The sequence below is a fragment of the Amblyraja radiata genome, chromosome 21 (genome assembly GCF_010909765.2).
Source record: "Amblyraja radiata isolate CabotCenter1 chromosome 21, sAmbRad1.1.pri, whole genome shotgun sequence".
Taxonomy (NCBI): Eukaryota; Metazoa; Chordata; class Chondrichthyes; order Rajiformes; family Rajidae; genus Amblyraja; species Amblyraja radiata.
Window position 1 is genome coordinate 4,095,068 of NC_045976.1, and position 16,319 is coordinate 4,111,386.

General features: G+C 46.4%; 1 protein-coding gene across 3 annotated transcripts in view; it reads right to left on the reverse strand.

The window, feature by feature from the left end:
• tmcc3 (transmembrane and coiled-coil domain family 3) overlaps window positions 1-16,319 on the reverse strand; it is a 120,914-nt gene that overhangs the window by 30,320 nt on the left and 74,275 nt on the right. Inside the window, exon 1 of one of the 3 annotated variants that reach the window (XM_033039386.1) lies at window positions 13,713-14,092. The exons of 1 other annotated variant lie outside the window; for it this stretch is intronic. In XM_033039386.1, the coding sequence (XP_032895277.1) occupies window positions 13,713-13,757 (45 nt within the window). In that variant the 5' untranslated portion in view covers window positions 13,758-14,092. Of the gene's footprint in view, window positions 1-13,637; window positions 14,093-16,319 lie in introns of those variants that run through there. One more of the 3 variants, XM_033039387.1, reaches the window with a different exon arrangement.

Sequence of the window (16,319 nt, forward strand, 5' to 3'; positions counted from 1 at the left end):
CGAGTAGAGGGATTGATTTAATGCGCAGCTATCGTCTAGTTATGGTTTTTTTCTTGAAAGTTTACCCGACTTTTAATTGTGTGTTTGCGCTAATTTCTTTCCCAAGTTCTGTTTCCTCTGCACTTCAAATAATGTTTTGAATAAATTGGTGTGTTTGCTGTGTTCACAACTTGCCCTGCCCTGAACTTACTGAACCAACTGTGTAGTTAGCAGAGACTGTTACTGCGTTCATCTCCCCTGTGTGATGGTAGGATTTGAACTCTTGATCTGCTGGCCCAGTGCCACCACTCCAGCTCATGCTTCCCGTCTTCACCGTTAATTCTCACTGCTCGACCCTGCATTTGGAACAAATTACTTCCACAATGGGAATTGCCTTTTCCTTATGTGTAGGAAGGAACTGCAGATGCTGGTTTAAACCGAAGATGGACACAAAATGCTGGAGTAACTCAGCGGGACAGGCAGTATCTCTGGAGAGAAGGAATGGGTGACGTTTCGGGTCGTCTGAAGAAGGGTCTCGACCCAAAATGTCACCCTTCTCTCCAGAGATGGTTCCTGTCCGGCTGAGTTACTCCAGCATTTTGTGTCCATCTCCGCCTGTTCCTTATGTTTTTGTTGCAATCGAGAGATACCCAATACATTAATCTATTTTTGAGGATGCCTGATTCAGGCTGTTCCTATCCAGACAATTGCACACAAAGCCCTGAAGTCATACAAGGTCAGTAGCCTGCTGTTAGATACAGTCATAGAGTGATACAGTGTAGAAACAGGTCCTTTGGTCCAACTTGCCCACGCCGACCAACATGTCCCAGATATACTAGTCTCACCTGCCTGTGTTTAGCCCATATCCCTCCAAACCTGTCCCTCCTATCCATGTGCCTGTCTAAATGTTTCTTAAACATTGCGATAGTACCTGACACAACTACCTCCTACGGCAGCTTGTTCCATACAACTACCACCATTTGTGTGAAAGAGACTCTGTGCATTCACCCCATGTAATCCTCTCATGATCTTATTTGCTTCCATAAGATTACCCACCTTCTTCCTGCAATACATGGAATAAAAGCCGAGCTTGCTCAACCTCTCCTTACAGCTCAGGCCCTGGAGTCCTGGCTACATCCTCGTAATATATTTAGTGTATTTTTTAATATATTTAATACCTTTTTTAAGCTGCAGGCTGTTCCCAGGTAACAACTGGCATCCTTAAGTCTATTTTATCTACAGGTTAGCTCCATTCTGTAATCACATCTTCACAGTACTATAAAGAATGGCCTCAAAGTCACATAAGAAAGAGCATTAACTAAGAGTGGAGAGAGAAAACTAGTTCTGCTGTCCGTAGAACAAATCTTTGTACGCATGCCAGTTTTTTGAACTGATACCCCCTCAACGTTCATAAGTGATAGTTTTGTTTAGTTTACTTAGTTTAGTTTAGTATATTATTATGTGTACCAAGGTAGTGAATAGCTTTTGTTGTGTGCTAACCAGACAATACATGATTACAATCGACCCATTCACAGTATACAGATACATGAATAAGGAAATAACTTTTAGTGCAAGGTAAAGCCAGCAAAGTCCGATCAAAGATAGTCCGAGGGTCACCAATGTGGTAGCAAGTAGTTCAGGACTGCTCTTTGGTGGTGGTAGGATGGTTCAGTTGCCTGATAATTGCTGGGAAGAAACTGTCCCTGAATCTGGAGGTGTGTGTTTCCACACTTCTGTACCTTTTGCCTGATGGGAGAGGGAAGAAGAGGGAGTGGCCAGGGTGCAACTCGTCCTTGATTATGCTGCTGGCCTTGCCGAGGCAGCTTGAGGTGTAAATGGAGTCAATGGAAGGGAGATTGGTTTGTGTGATGGTCTGGGCTGCGTCCACAAATTTCTGCAATAGGAGCAGAATTAGGCCATTCGGCCTATCAAGTCTAATACGCCATTCAATCATCGCTGATCTATCTCTCTCTCTCAACCCCAACATTCCCCTACCCAGACATGTACAACTGTACAATGGGATGCCGGAAGGGCCATTCATCTCACCAGCTCAGCATGGCCAGCTATCAATGTGCAGGGTGGAAAGTTGGAGACACAAGGAACTGCAGGTGCTGGTACCTTGTGTAAAACAGAAAGTGCTGGAGTAACTCAGTGGGTCAGGCAGCATCTCTGGAGGGAATGGACAGGCACCGTTTTGGGTCGGAATCCTTCTTCAGGACAGGAGGTTGTTTTGTCATAGGATGGTACAGCAGGGAAACAGGCTCTTTGGCTGATTGAGGTAACCATAATCCACTCATTCTGCATTAAACCCACTTTAGTTTTATTCTCCCCATATTCCCATAAACTCCTACAGACTCGATCCCTCAACTGTACATCAGTATACAGGCACAGCAGGGAACTTAACAGGATAGTGAAGACAGCCAGTAGGATAATTGGTGCTCCACTCCCTTTCCTGTTGGAGATCTATCAGAAGCGCAGCATCCGCAGAGCCATCTCCATTATTAAGGACCCCTATCATCCATCACACCACATCTTCTCCATTCTGCCATCTGGGAAGAGGTACAGGAGCATCAGCTGCAGAACCAGCAGGATGCTACACAGCTTCTTCCCACAGGCAATAAGACTGGTTAACGGACTGTGTCCCCTCCCCGTACATCATACACCAACACACCTAACCTCGCCCATACTTTGACAGCTAGACACCTGTCAAAGCAAAGCCACTGTCTGAAAGTCTGAATGTCTGTTTTTTAGTTCAATTTTAAAGTCTATTTTAGATAAGTTAATTTCAAAGTTGTATGTATTTATTCTGTTTTTATTAATTGCACTGACAGGAACTGAGAAACAATTTTTCGTTTCCTCTGTGTATGTAAGTACTCAGTGAAAATTACATTAAAGTAAATACTGAATACTGAAAACAAATACTTTGGCCTATTGAGTCTGTGCCAACCATAATCCACTAATCCTACATTAAACCCACTTTAGTTTTATTCTCCCCAATTTTCATCAACTCCCACATAGTACATAGGTATCGAGGTAGTTTTCAGTGGCAAATTAACTAACCAACCCATATGTCTTTAGGATACGGGAGCCAACTGGGGCACCTGTGGGAATCTCACACAGTCTAGGCAGACAGCACCAAATGGCAGGATCTAGCCCGGGTTGCTGGAGCTGTGAGGCAGCAGCTCCACTAGCTTCGCAATGATATCCCCCATTACCTGATCAGTTTTGGGCCCCATATCTGAGGAAGGATGTGCTGGCATTGGAGAGTGTCCAGGGGAGGTTTATAAGAATGATTCCAGGAATGATTGGGTTAACATTTGATGAGCATTTCATGGCACCGGGCCTCCACTCGCTGGAGTTTAAAAACATGAGGAGGGACCTCATTGAAACTTACCGAATAGTGAAAGGCCTGGATAGAGTGGATATGCTGTGGGTGTTTCCACTAATGGGAGGGTCTAGGACTAGAGGCCATAGTCTAAAAATTAAAGGATGTACCTTTAGAAAGGAGATGAGGAGGAATTTATTCAGAGGGTGGTGAATCTGTGGATTTCATTGCCACAGAAACTGTGGAGGCAATCAATAGGTATTATTAAGGCAGAGACAGGTTCTTGATTAGTATGAGTGTCAGGGGTTATGGGGAGAAGGCAGGAGACAGGGTTTGAGAGGGAAAGATAGATCAACCATGATTGAATGGCAGAGTATACTTGATGGGCCACATGACCTAAATCTGTTCCTAGAACTGATGAACATGAACTATTTACTAGAGAACAGTTAAATTTCCCCACATTTGCCTCCCTGAGCCTGCTCTGAAACTTAGCTACAAGATTCAATTCAACCGCATTCAATCCAGATCACCTTGGTTAACTTGCACCTTGGACAACTGCAATCTTTAGGTTAAACTCTGCAACTCAAACTTAGAACAGTACAGTGCTAGAGCAGGCCCTGCGGCCTACAACATCCATGCTTGCCAATAACCCTGGCACCCACAGCCTTCTTGGATATATTCCAAACTTCCTATACTGTTGGTGTAAAATCATGCTCTAACTATATCTGTTCACCATCCACCAATATAACTCCATCAAATGTCTGAAACAAAAACACTGGAAACATTCAGAAGATCAAGTAGCGTCCATGAAGAGGGAAAACAGCATCAACGTTTCAACTCAACCTGACACCACTATAGAACCGAGAAGGTTTAAACCCATATCACGATGATAGACGAAGGATCATTCGCCTAAAACATGATCTCTGCTTGCCCCTTCACAGCCACTGCCTGACCCACTGAGTGTTTCCAACAAACCCCGTCCTTGGATCAAGCTCCCAGCATCACTTTAAATTTAGTTTAGTTTAGAGATCCAGCGCTGAAACAGGCCCTTTGGGTCACTGAGTCCACGCCGACCAGCGATCCCCTCACTAACACTATCCTACACACTAGGGACAATTTACAATGATACCAAGCCAATTTGTCCACAAATCTGTACGCCTTTGAAATATGGGAGGAAACCAGAGCACCCGGAGAGAACCCACATGGTCACGGGGAGAACGTAAAAACGCCGTACAGACAGCACCCGTAGTCAGGATCAAATCCAGTTCTCTGGTACCATGCACAATCTATGATCATTTTGTTCTGAAAGCACCTCAACTTTAACAATCTCACCCCAGTTATAGAATTAACTAGTTGTATTATGGATCCATAATAATGCTGAATAGTGTAAACCAGGATTGCTGTGTAAATTGATCAGCAATTTGTGACACAGAGATGTCCTTTAGACTCCAAACAGCCACAGGATGCTAATCAATTGCACATATATGAAACACCATAACTGTTCTCAATCTCTGACAATTTTCATGAAATTGCTGCATTAATTGGCCATTAAACTTCCCACAGAATTTCAATATGTGATAACTGCTCATGCCTGTCATTAACATTGGTGGTGCAGTGATCAAATTACAGGATTAATAATCCAGAGATCTGAACCAGCAGCTGTGGGATTTTAAATTCAGAAATTAAGTTTAGAAAAAAATAACTAAGGGCCTCAATGATTTATCATCATGAATACTAGTGGATTGTTGTAATAAGCCATTTATGTCCCACAAGGGAGCACATTTGGCCTGGCTAATGCATAACTCCAGTCCATAAACAATAGACAATAGTCAATAGATGCAGGAGTAGGCCATTCGGCCCTTTGAGCCAGCACCGCCATTCAATGTGATCATGGCTGATCATCCCCAATCTGTACCCCGTTCCTGCCTTCTCTCCATGACAACAAGTGTTTTTTAAATGCCCAACCATACCATCAGGTCTTCACTACCTGCAGCAAGACCTGGAAATATTTGGGCATGGGCCGATACATAGTAACATTTGCGCTACGAGAGTATCAGGTAACGATCATCTCCAACATGTCCGCCTACCATTGACATTCAATGGATTACCATCACAGAGCCCTTCCCCATCTACATCCTATGGATCTCCTTGAAACTCAGCTGGGCCTGCTATATATATATATATCATGTGGTTACAAGAGCAGGTCAGAGGCTGGGTACTGATGGTGACTCACCTCTTGAGACCACAAAGCCTTCCCATCAACCGCAAGGCACAAGTCAAGGGTGTGATGGAATCCCTTAAACTTGCCTGGGTGAGTGCAGATCCAACAATTCTTAGGAAGCTCAACACCATCCAGGTCAAAGCATCCCAGTTAGCTGTCACTCCTTCCATCCGACACATACCTTGCTTCCACCACTGGTGCACAGTGGCTGCAGCCCTTACCATCTACAAAATGCACTGCCATTACTCGCCAAGGAGCCACTGCCAGCAACTCCCAAGCTCACCACCTCTACCACCAGGGAATACAAGGGCAGCGGGTGCAGGGGAACACAACTGCATGGTAGGTTCCCCTCCAAGTCACACACCATCCTGACTTGAAAATATATTTCTGTTCTTCCATTGCCATTGGGTCTGAATCCTGGAACCCACTCCCTGACAGGACGGTGAGAGCGAGCATCTTCACCAGAAGCACTGCAGTGGTTAACAAGGGCAGCTCACGGTCACCTTGTCAAGGGCAGCTCACGGTCACCTTGTCAAGGGCAGCTCACGGTCACCTTGTCAAGGGCAGTGAGGAATAAGCAATAAATGCTGGTGCTGCTCTCTGATCTAGAGAACGAGGAATGAGAAGAGTGGAGTTTCATTCCATGAAGTTCCTGGAGTGTTTCTGATAAAAGATTGGATTTAAAATGAAGACGCAAGGAACTACAATGATTATTTAACATGAAGATACAAGGAACTGCAGATTATATATTTTCGTCTTCTTTCTGCCTCTGTTTTGACTTTGAGTCCTTTGGTTGAGGAGATGGAGTGTTGGTATGTGTCTAATGAAGAGCCGCGACCTGAAACGTCACCTATTCCTATTCTCCAGAGACGCAGCCTGACCCACTGTGTTAATCCTGCATTTCGTGTCTATCTTTGGTACTCTCGTTCTCAGATGTGCCATAAACCTTGCTGTCCATTAGCAGTTTGCATATCCAACAACATGTGCACAAATGTTTTTTTGAGATGTAGGGTGCAGGAGCGATGCAACACATGGACGCACTGCAGGATGTCATCTTCCTCTACATGCCAGTCCATTACGATTTTAGCAGCTTTAGCAAAAGTTACCATTATGTGGCCACCTTTCTTTACATGCAATTTCATTCATCTTCTGTATCTTTACTTACATTTAATATGAGCCATCGCAAAATCTATGATGTTAAAGTGTTCAAGAAGGAACTGCAGATGCTGGAATATCGAAGGTAGACAAAATTGCTGGAGAAACTCAGCGGGTGCGGCAGCATCTATGGAGCGAAGGAAATAGGCAACGTTTCGGGCCGAAACGTTGCCTATTTCCTTCGCTCCATAGATGCTGCCGCATCCGCTGAGTTTCTCCAGCAATTTTGTCTACCTATGGCGTTAAAGTCTTTAAACTAGGAAGGGGATAGACAGTATCATCGTTACTTTTTTACATATCTTTCCTTCATTTGTTCGATATCCCTCTATATCACCGTCTATATCTCTCGTTTCACTCTCCCCTGATTCTCAGTCTGAAGAAGGGTCTCAACCCGAAATGTCACTTATTTCATTTCTCCAGAGATGCCGCCTGACCCGCCGAGTTACTCCAGCTTTTTGTGTCCACCTTCAGTTTAAACCAGCATCTGCAGTTCCTTCCCACACAAACTGGACAAGGGTCAGCACATCCATTAATGAAAATGCACTATGAAAACAATTGACACTCAAGTCCAGAATTTATTCTGTTTGGTCAGCAATACCCTGCAAAAAAAACCTTCCTTGGATATGGGGTTTGTGCCAGAGAGCAGGAGCATTGCGGATGATTGAGTTCTATATAAAAAGAGGGCAAGCATAAATCTGACAAGGTTAGTCCACCAGAAATGCTGGGAAATCCTTTAGTAACATGAAACTGGGCCAAAGCTAACAGTTATTTGGAAAATACCCAAAAAGTGCTAGTGTAACTCAGCAGGTCAGGCAGCATCTCTGGGCGACATGGATAGGTGACGTTTTGCGTTTAGACCCTACTTCAGACTGATTGTAGTGGGGGGGGGGGAGGGGGAAGGGGGAGGTTGGTAAAGAGGTGGGGGGCGACAAAGCATGGCAAGTGATAGGTGGATACAGAAGTGGGGGTCATTTTTTGGCAGATGGGTCGACATAGGCCAAAGATGAAAAGGTGACAAAAGATAAGGAGAAAAGTGAAATGTGAAGCTAGGCAAAGGGATATAGTGGTGGGAGGGAACATGGGGAAGGGGAAAGGGGCCAGGATAGTTGGAGCAATGGGTGCGTACCAGGGTGGGTCACAAGGAAGAGAGGAGAGAAAAAAGGGAGGAGGATGTTACCTAAAATTGGAGAATTCAATGTTCATTGGGACGAGCCCATCATGAACAAGGTGGGCCAAATGGCCTGTTTCTGTGATTATGGGTCAATGACTCTGCTGCTTGGAAAATCATGACTCAATAAATGAAAGGCAGCATGGATTGGTTAAAACCAAATTGTACACCACTAATGATTGAAGCAACAGGCAGGGTGGATGATGGTTGACGTTGTGTATATACTTTCAAAAGACAGTTTTATAAAGTGCTATATTATAGACACATTTGCAAAATGAAAATGAAAGGGATTACTGGAGAAGTGCATATATATATATATATATATTGTACATATACTGTATATATATATGTTATATATATATACTGTACATATACTATATATATATATGCCAATACACCGCCCCGATAAATAGAATGGTGGTGCACAATGGAATAACAAACTAGGGGGAAGTTTGCAATATTTTATGGAGCCCGTTTTGGGACCACATTGGCTCTTCATGTGGGATGCACACGTTGAGAGACCAGGCTTCAAGTCATTGTTGAGTTGTTTGATGAAAAATGAGGGAATGGGCCTTACATAAACCACACAAAGCAAAGCTCCTCTATTGATCTGCCCCGTCCCTGCCATGCCGATAATGGTGCATGACAGGACTCTGGTAAAGATGGAGTGTTTTCCACATCTCAACAGCTGCCTCGCAGCTGGGACAGACACTCCTTCTGGGCACCAGCAGAGCATTCAGCCAACTGAGGGAAAGAGCAAGATCTCAGACACGGCACTGAGCTCCTGGTGTACTGGGCAGCAGTGAAGTCTGCTACAGTCTCACACACTCTACAAGAATGGAAAGGGACACCAAACCCCGCCGACCCAAGGGCAGGACAACTAAACCAATGTCCGCGGTCTCTCCTGGGTCATCATCGCCAGACCAAAGCTATGGTTACAGAGTCTGAAGAATGGTCATGATCCAAAACATGACGTATTTCTTTTCTCCATAGATGCTGCCTGCCCTGCACAGTTACTCCAGCATTTTGTGCCTATCTGTGGTCTGCTTCCTTGCTGGATAGCTCTGACTAAAATGGTGTGTGAATGGAGAGAGCTAGGGTTGTGGATATTAGACTCCTGTACAGCTATCTATGAAGGTGGTTCAAATGTATATAGATGCTTGCATTCAATCTATGCCTCTTGACCCGCTGAGTTACTCCAGCACTTACATAAATTCTAGGAGCAGAATTAAGCCATTCGGCCCATCAAGCGTAAGTGCCCATTAACTACAAGTCTACTCCGCCATTCAATCATGGCTGATCTATTTTTCCCTCCCAACCCCATATCAAGGATATGCTGAACCCCTGTAAACACAGTTAGTTCCCATCTGCAACGCTGCATTTAAATCTGGCTCAAGTTAAGAATAAACAGCCAACTTTGGAGATGTTGAGATATCCGAGCACAGGATTAGGAGTAAGGAGTGAAACTACGTGTATAAGATTTTGTTTAGTTTTGAGATACAGCATGGAAACAGCCCACACCGACCATCGATCACCCGTTCATACGAGTTCTGTTATCTCTTTTTCGCATCCACTCCCTGCATGCTAGGGGCAATTTACAAAGACCAATTAACTTACAGAACTGCACATCTTTAGGATGTGGGAGAAAACTGGAGCACCTGGAGAAAGGGTCACAGGAGAATGTGTAAATTCCACAAAGACAGCACCTGAGGTCAGGATCGAACCCACGTTTCTGCTGTTGTGAGGCAGTCGCTCTACCAGCTACAGTTAATCATGTGTGTGTGGGAAGGAACTGCAGATGCTGGTTTACATCCGAAGATAACACAAAATGCTGGATTAACTCAGTGGGACAGGCAGCATGTCTGGAGAGAAGGAATGGGTGACGTTTTGGGTCGAGACCCTTCTTCAGACTGATGAAGGGTCTTGACCCGAAACGTCACCCATTCCTTCTCTCCAGAGATGCTGCGTGCACAGCTAATCATATATTGCCTTTCTGCTCACAACCCCGAGGCAGCCTTCATTGTTGCGGGTGACTTCAATCACTCCAACCTGAAGACTGTACTCCCCAAATTCCACCAACATGTCTCCTTCGCCACTAGAGAAGACAAGATACTGGACAAAGTTTACACAAATATGGCTGAAGCTTGCAAAGCCGTCCCCCTCCCCCACCTTGGTCAGTCTGATCACCTCTCATTGTTCCTGCTCCCAAAGTACTCCCCACTCATCAGACGTGTTAAACCCAGAGTGAGGACAGTTAAAGTTTGGTCAGAGGAGGCGGACTCCACACTTAAGGCACGTTTTGGAAACACTGACTGGAATGCGTTTGCAGCTCAGGCCACCCTTGACTCCCAAACGGACATTGACTCTTATACATCCTCTGTTTTGAACTTTATCAACTCCACCATCAACAGTGTCACCTCCCTCAAACGAATTACCACATTCCCGAATCAGAAGCCATGGATGAACAACGAGGTCAGGCTACTGCTGAAAGCACGGGACACCACTTTCAGGTCAGGCAATGCTCGAGCCTATAGTTTGCACGCAGCATCGTCAAGGACTGCTCTTACCCCAGCCACAGTCTATTTACCCTCCTACCATCTGGGAGGCGCTACAGGTCTCTCCGTTGCCGGACCAGCAGGTTCAGGAACAGCTTCTTCCCTACGGCTGTTACACTACTTAACTCTGCACCTCAGTGATTGCCTGTCATTCCGTCATTCCCCCCCTCTTTCCCCCAGAAAAAGTTGAACTACTGCTACTGTATGTACATATATATATTTTACTGTTCCATTATTCTATTTTCGCTCTTCTGGGTGAGATGCTAACTGCATTTTGTTGTCTCTGTACTGTACACTGCACAATGACAATAAAGATTGAATCTGAATCTGAATAAAGATTGAATCTGACTGGATAGCAGGCAACAAAAGTTTTTCACTGTACCTCGGTCCACATGACAATAAACTAAATAGGGGCCGAGGTATCAGTGAGCAAAGGGTGAAGTGCTTTGTAAACAAGGGGGTGAAAGGTCGCTGTGATAGATGGGGATGAGGAGTTACGGGTAAACCAGAATAGTGTGTCAACTGACCGGTGTGGCCAGTGTAGAACAGCCCATAGGTGGGGCAACAGGTGATTGAATCGCTGGGTGGGTGAGTACAAGACGTGATTAACAAACAAAAGAAAACAGCAGTAGTGAGATTATCCCTGCAGTTAATTATTACAGAATCTTTCACTGGCCATAAGGATGGGCAGAGCAGAAACTTGAGGGGCGTTGGGAAAAGAGAAGGCAATGGGCTGAATGACCTTCTACACTCGGAGTCATAGGGTCATACTGCACGGAAACAGGCCCTTCGGCCCAACTTGCCCATGCTGGGCAAGATCTACACCTGGCCGCGTTTGGAAAATCTCATTGTGATAACTCACGGTTAAATGTTTCAGTAACAAACGGCTGGGAAGGGCGGCACAGCGGTGGAGTTGCTGCCTCACAGCGCCTGAGACCCGGGTTCGATCCTGACTACGGGTGCTGTCTGTACGTCCACCCCGTGACCTGCACGGGTTTCATCCCACACTCCAAATACGTACAAGTTTGTTGGCTAATTGGCTTCGGTAAATTATTAAATTGTCCCTAGTGTGTAGGATAGGAGTGTTAGTGTACTGGTTGGCACGGGCTCGGTGGGCCGAAGGGCCTGTTTCCGCGCTGTATCTCTAAAGTCCAAACAATAAATCACCCAATGATTAACTAGGAAGAGCCTGGATGTCAGAACTTCACGCTCCATTTAAACTTCACGTTGGTTTTATCTCTCAAGACTGCGCTTAACGTTGTCGGCTGCGGCTCTACCGAGTGGGTCTCAACTATGAACCAGACCAGGCCACTGCAGATTATCGACCTGCAGCCCCTGGGACGGGGCACCGCCCAGTCACCCTCTACCCTCCCCTCCTCAGAGTCAAGGCCCCGCGGCGGGAACAAAGCTACCCCCCGCCACACTGTGTGGAGCGACTGTGCTGTCTACTTCCTGCTCCGTGTTTACTACACAACCAGAAAGGTTGGACTAACGAGGCGGCATCTGTGGAAAGATAGACTTCACGTTGCAGGCCGGACCCAGAACTGAGAGAGAGGGAGAGAGAGATATATATGGAGGGAAGGGGGGAGAGAGAGAGGGAGGGAAGGAGAGAGATGGAGGAGAATGGAGGGAAAGAGGGAACAGAGACAGCAAGTTAGTCCAGGGATAGACACAAAGTGTATTGATTAGTGGTTATGGGGCGAATAGGGTTGAGAGGGGAAATAGATCAGCCATTATTGAATGGCGGAATAGACTTGTAGTTAATGGGCACACACTCGATGGGCCGAATGGCTTAATTCTGCTCCTAGAATTTATGTAAGTGCTGGAGTAACTCAACGGGTGAAGAGGCATCTCTGGAGAAAAAGGATGGGTGGGGTTTCGGGTCGAGACCCTTCTTCAGACCCGAAATGTCACCTATTCCCCTTTTCTCCAGAGATGTTGCCTGACCCTCTGAGTTACTCCAGCATTGAGCGTCTATGTTCTGGTATAAACCAGCATCTGCAGTTCTTCCCTACACAAGTTAGTCCGTGGAGCAGTCTGTGGGGGAGGGAGATTGGAGGAACACTCCGTCTATGTTTACGCTTCAGACCGCATCGCTGAACAAGACTGCGCGGTTATTATGCGACTGTTTGTGAGATTCACTAACTACCAAACGCGTCCCTTGCGTTTCAACAGCAACCACGCTTCAAACCCGCCTCTCTGGGGTCCCCGCCGGCATCTGCATGCCTCCAAGTGATTATGTGTAGGAAGGAACTGCAGATGCTGGTTTATACCCAAGTTACACACAAAATGCTGGAGTAACTCAGCGGGTCAGGCAGCATCTCTGGAGAAAAAGGAATAGGTGATGTTTCGGGTCGAAAGCTTTCTTCAGACTGCTTCAACCCTTGCAGTCTGCAAGTTATTCTGTTCGTTTAAGAAAGACAACGAGGCGAATCAAAAGAGGGAAGAAGCCTGCGAGCTGAAGAAGGGTCTCGACCCGAATGATCCAGAGATGCTGCCTGTCCCACTGAGTTATCCAGCATTATGCGTCTATCTTCGGTTTAAACCAGCATCTGCAATTCCTTCCTACACGAGACAATTGCGATGTTTTACTTGTGTTCGTCACTCAATTCTGATCCGAAGACGCGGCACAAACAAGTGTTAGGAAGCAGCTGCCTCGCAACGCTTCGCTCTTTCACCTCGTGTTTTTTTTAAACAAACTGCGAGATTGCATTCGCACTGTCGCCTGCCTCTGCACCCACGCCGCTCCTTAACCAGGTGCCAGAAAACAAGTCGCAATATTGATCAACACGGAAAAATAAACACCAGCAGTTTATCCCAGCGTCCAATCGCCGATAAACCACCGTGTTGACGGGTCAGTTGTCGCCCCCACAACTCGTTCACAGTGTCTGCCTTCCCTGTCCGAGGGCATTCTCTGCACCGTGGTGTCTATCCGCCCATAATAAGTTGCACTGGCGTCCCATACACACATCTACCTGAAGATACACACGAAATGCTGCAGTAACTCAACGGGACAGGCAGCATCTCTGGACAGAAGGAATGAGTGGCGTTTCGGGTCGAGACCCTTCTTCAGACTGAGATTCAGGAGAGTGGGAAACCAGAGATATGGAAGGGTGCAAAGAACATGTGAGGTGTGAAAAAAAAAAAAGACAGATCAAAATAGTTACTCCAGCATGTTGTGTCTATCTTCGGTGTAAGCCAGCGCCTGCTGTTGCTTCCTACACAAACATCTACCTGACTTGGGTTCATCTCTCCGACCTGACTCTCTCAATCTTATCTGCAAACGGGATGTTCGGACGTTTCCATTACCTTCCTGGTTCGCCACATTTCCATATGGATCTCCTCTCTGCTCATATCTCCGGCTCCAAGTGAACTGGGGGAACCTGTTCTGCTCTAAGAGAGAGGACACTGCCAGGAAGGTGGCGCCGAGAGCCGAGCGAATTCCACTGGCCCGGCACTCGACTTGACTCACTCCTTCATCTCCGCCCCCTCCAGGTTTTCCTCGCAACCTTTTTCTCTCCAGCACACCTCTCCTTTCAGCGGGTTTCACCGAGACTCTCGCATTCCGCACCTTATATTTCCCGCACGTAGGTAGCGTAGAGCGCCCACTTGCTTATTTCCACCCCTCGTCGCCTTCACCCCGGCTCCCCGATCAGAAAGGCAGAGACCTTCTCAAAAACGCACACTCGGGGCACGGCAGGCAGGAGTGCATTACCCGTGGGAGGTGGCATTTCACGGATGAAACCCTAAACTGCTGCCGCACCTACGGGTTTCTGTTTCAAATAAACATGAGGAGAAATTTCCCCAGGCAGCCAACATTCATTTCTCAATCAACATCACCAGCACACGTTGTTTGGCAATTGCTGGGAATACCCAGCGGTTCAGGCAGCATTGTGGAGAGGGGAAGATTGACACAAAAAGCTGGAGTCACTCCTGGAGTAACAGGCAGCATCTCTGGAGAAAAGGAATGGGTCGAACTCCTTCTTCAGACCAGAGACCAGACAATGTTTTAAATCGGAATCCCATTATCAGATCATCTTGTTTCATAGAAACATAGAAAATAGGTGCAGGAGGCCATTCGGCCCTTCGAGCCAGCATCGCCATTCATTGTGATCATGGCTGATGGTCCCCTATCAATAACCCGTGCCTGCCTTCTCCCCATATCCCTTGATTCCATTACCCCCTAGAGTTCTATCTAACTCTCTTAAATCCATCCAGTGATTTGGCGTCCACTGCCCTCTGTGGCAGGGAATTCCATAAATTCACAAAAGTTTTTTCTCACCTCAGTCTTAAATGACCTCCCCTTTATTCTAAGAATGTGGCCCCTGGTTCTGGACTCGCCCAACATTGGGAACCCTCTTCCTGCATCTAGCTTGTCCAGTTCCTTGATAAGTTTATATGTTTCTATAAGATACCCCCTCATCCTTCTAAACAAGCCTACTCTCCCACTGATGCTGCCTGACCTGCTGGGTGTTTCCGGCATTTTCTGTTTTGGGATTTCCCTCACCTACAGTTCTATCACATTATTTGCAGGATCTGTCTCTGAATAGACCTATTTTCTATTTTGTGTAGGGAGGATTTTTTGCCGGGATTGCTGTAGAGTGAGCAGATGGTTGTGGGTTCAGAGGGGGAGAGGTTAGAGTAGCTAAGTGGTGTGCAAATGTTGACACGGTTGATGTCACACCGGCAGTTAGAAAAAGGTCTAAAGAGGGTAGAAGGCCATCCGGGGGGAGTCCAAGAGGAGGGGAACCAGTGAAGTCTGAAGAAGGGTCTCCACCCAAAACCACCCATTCCTTCTCTCCAGAGATACTGCCTGTCCCGCTGAGTTACTCCAGCATTTTGTGTCTATCTTCTACTTTATTGCTAGTGACAACTTGCAGCGTCAGAGATCCGGGTTCCATACGGACCTCCGGGTGCTCCGGTTTTCTCCCACATCCCAAATACGTGCGGGTTTGTAGGTTAATCGGCCCTCTGTAAATTGGCCATAGTGTGTAGGGGAGTGGATGAGAAAGTGGGATAACATAGAACTAGTGTGAGTGGGAGATCGATGGTCGGCGTGGACTCGGTGGGCCGTAGGGCCTGTTTCCATGCTGTTGGTTGTAATCAAAGAGGGTGAATGTAATTAAAATGTATTTCATCAGTTGCAGTGTGTTGGAAAATCACGGGGCAGTGAAAGGTGGTGTCGGATATCTGCTTCATTTCTACAAACAAACCTGAGGCTCATTGTGCAACACTGCGCAGAGTACAACCAGTCCAGGGTTTACTTTCATTAAAAAGTCATTATTTAGGAACAGCAAATACCTGAAACAGTCAGCAGGGTAGGGACGGCACGGTGGCGCAGCAGTAGAGTTGTTGCCTAACGGCGCCAGATACCCGGGTGCGATCCTGACTATGGGTGCTGTCTGTACGGAGTTTGTACTCCGCGTGGGTTTTCTCCGGGTGCTCCGGTTCCCTCCCACACTCCAAAGACGGACAGGTTTGCAAGTTAACTGGCTTCGGAAAAATTGCATATTGTCCCTAGTGCATAGGATAGTGCAAGTGTATGGGGTGATTGCTGGGCAGCACAGACTCGGTGGGCCGAAGGGCCTATTTCAGAGCAGTATCTCTAAAACCTAAAGTCAGGCAACATTTACGGAGAGAGAAACCGATTTAACAATTAATTTGAAGACCCTTCATGGGAATATTTACCACATTTGCAATCAAAGCGATAAGTTTGTTTCTCCTACCACACTTGCTGCCTGATTGCTTACAACACAGTGCTTGAGAAATGATAATCCAGAGCCATACAGCACATAAACATGCCCTGCAGCCCACTGAGTCGATGCCAACGGTCAAACACCCATCCTCATTTATCCCCATTATATTCTCCACAACCCTCTCCACATTCTACCACTCAACTACACACTTTTGTTTTTA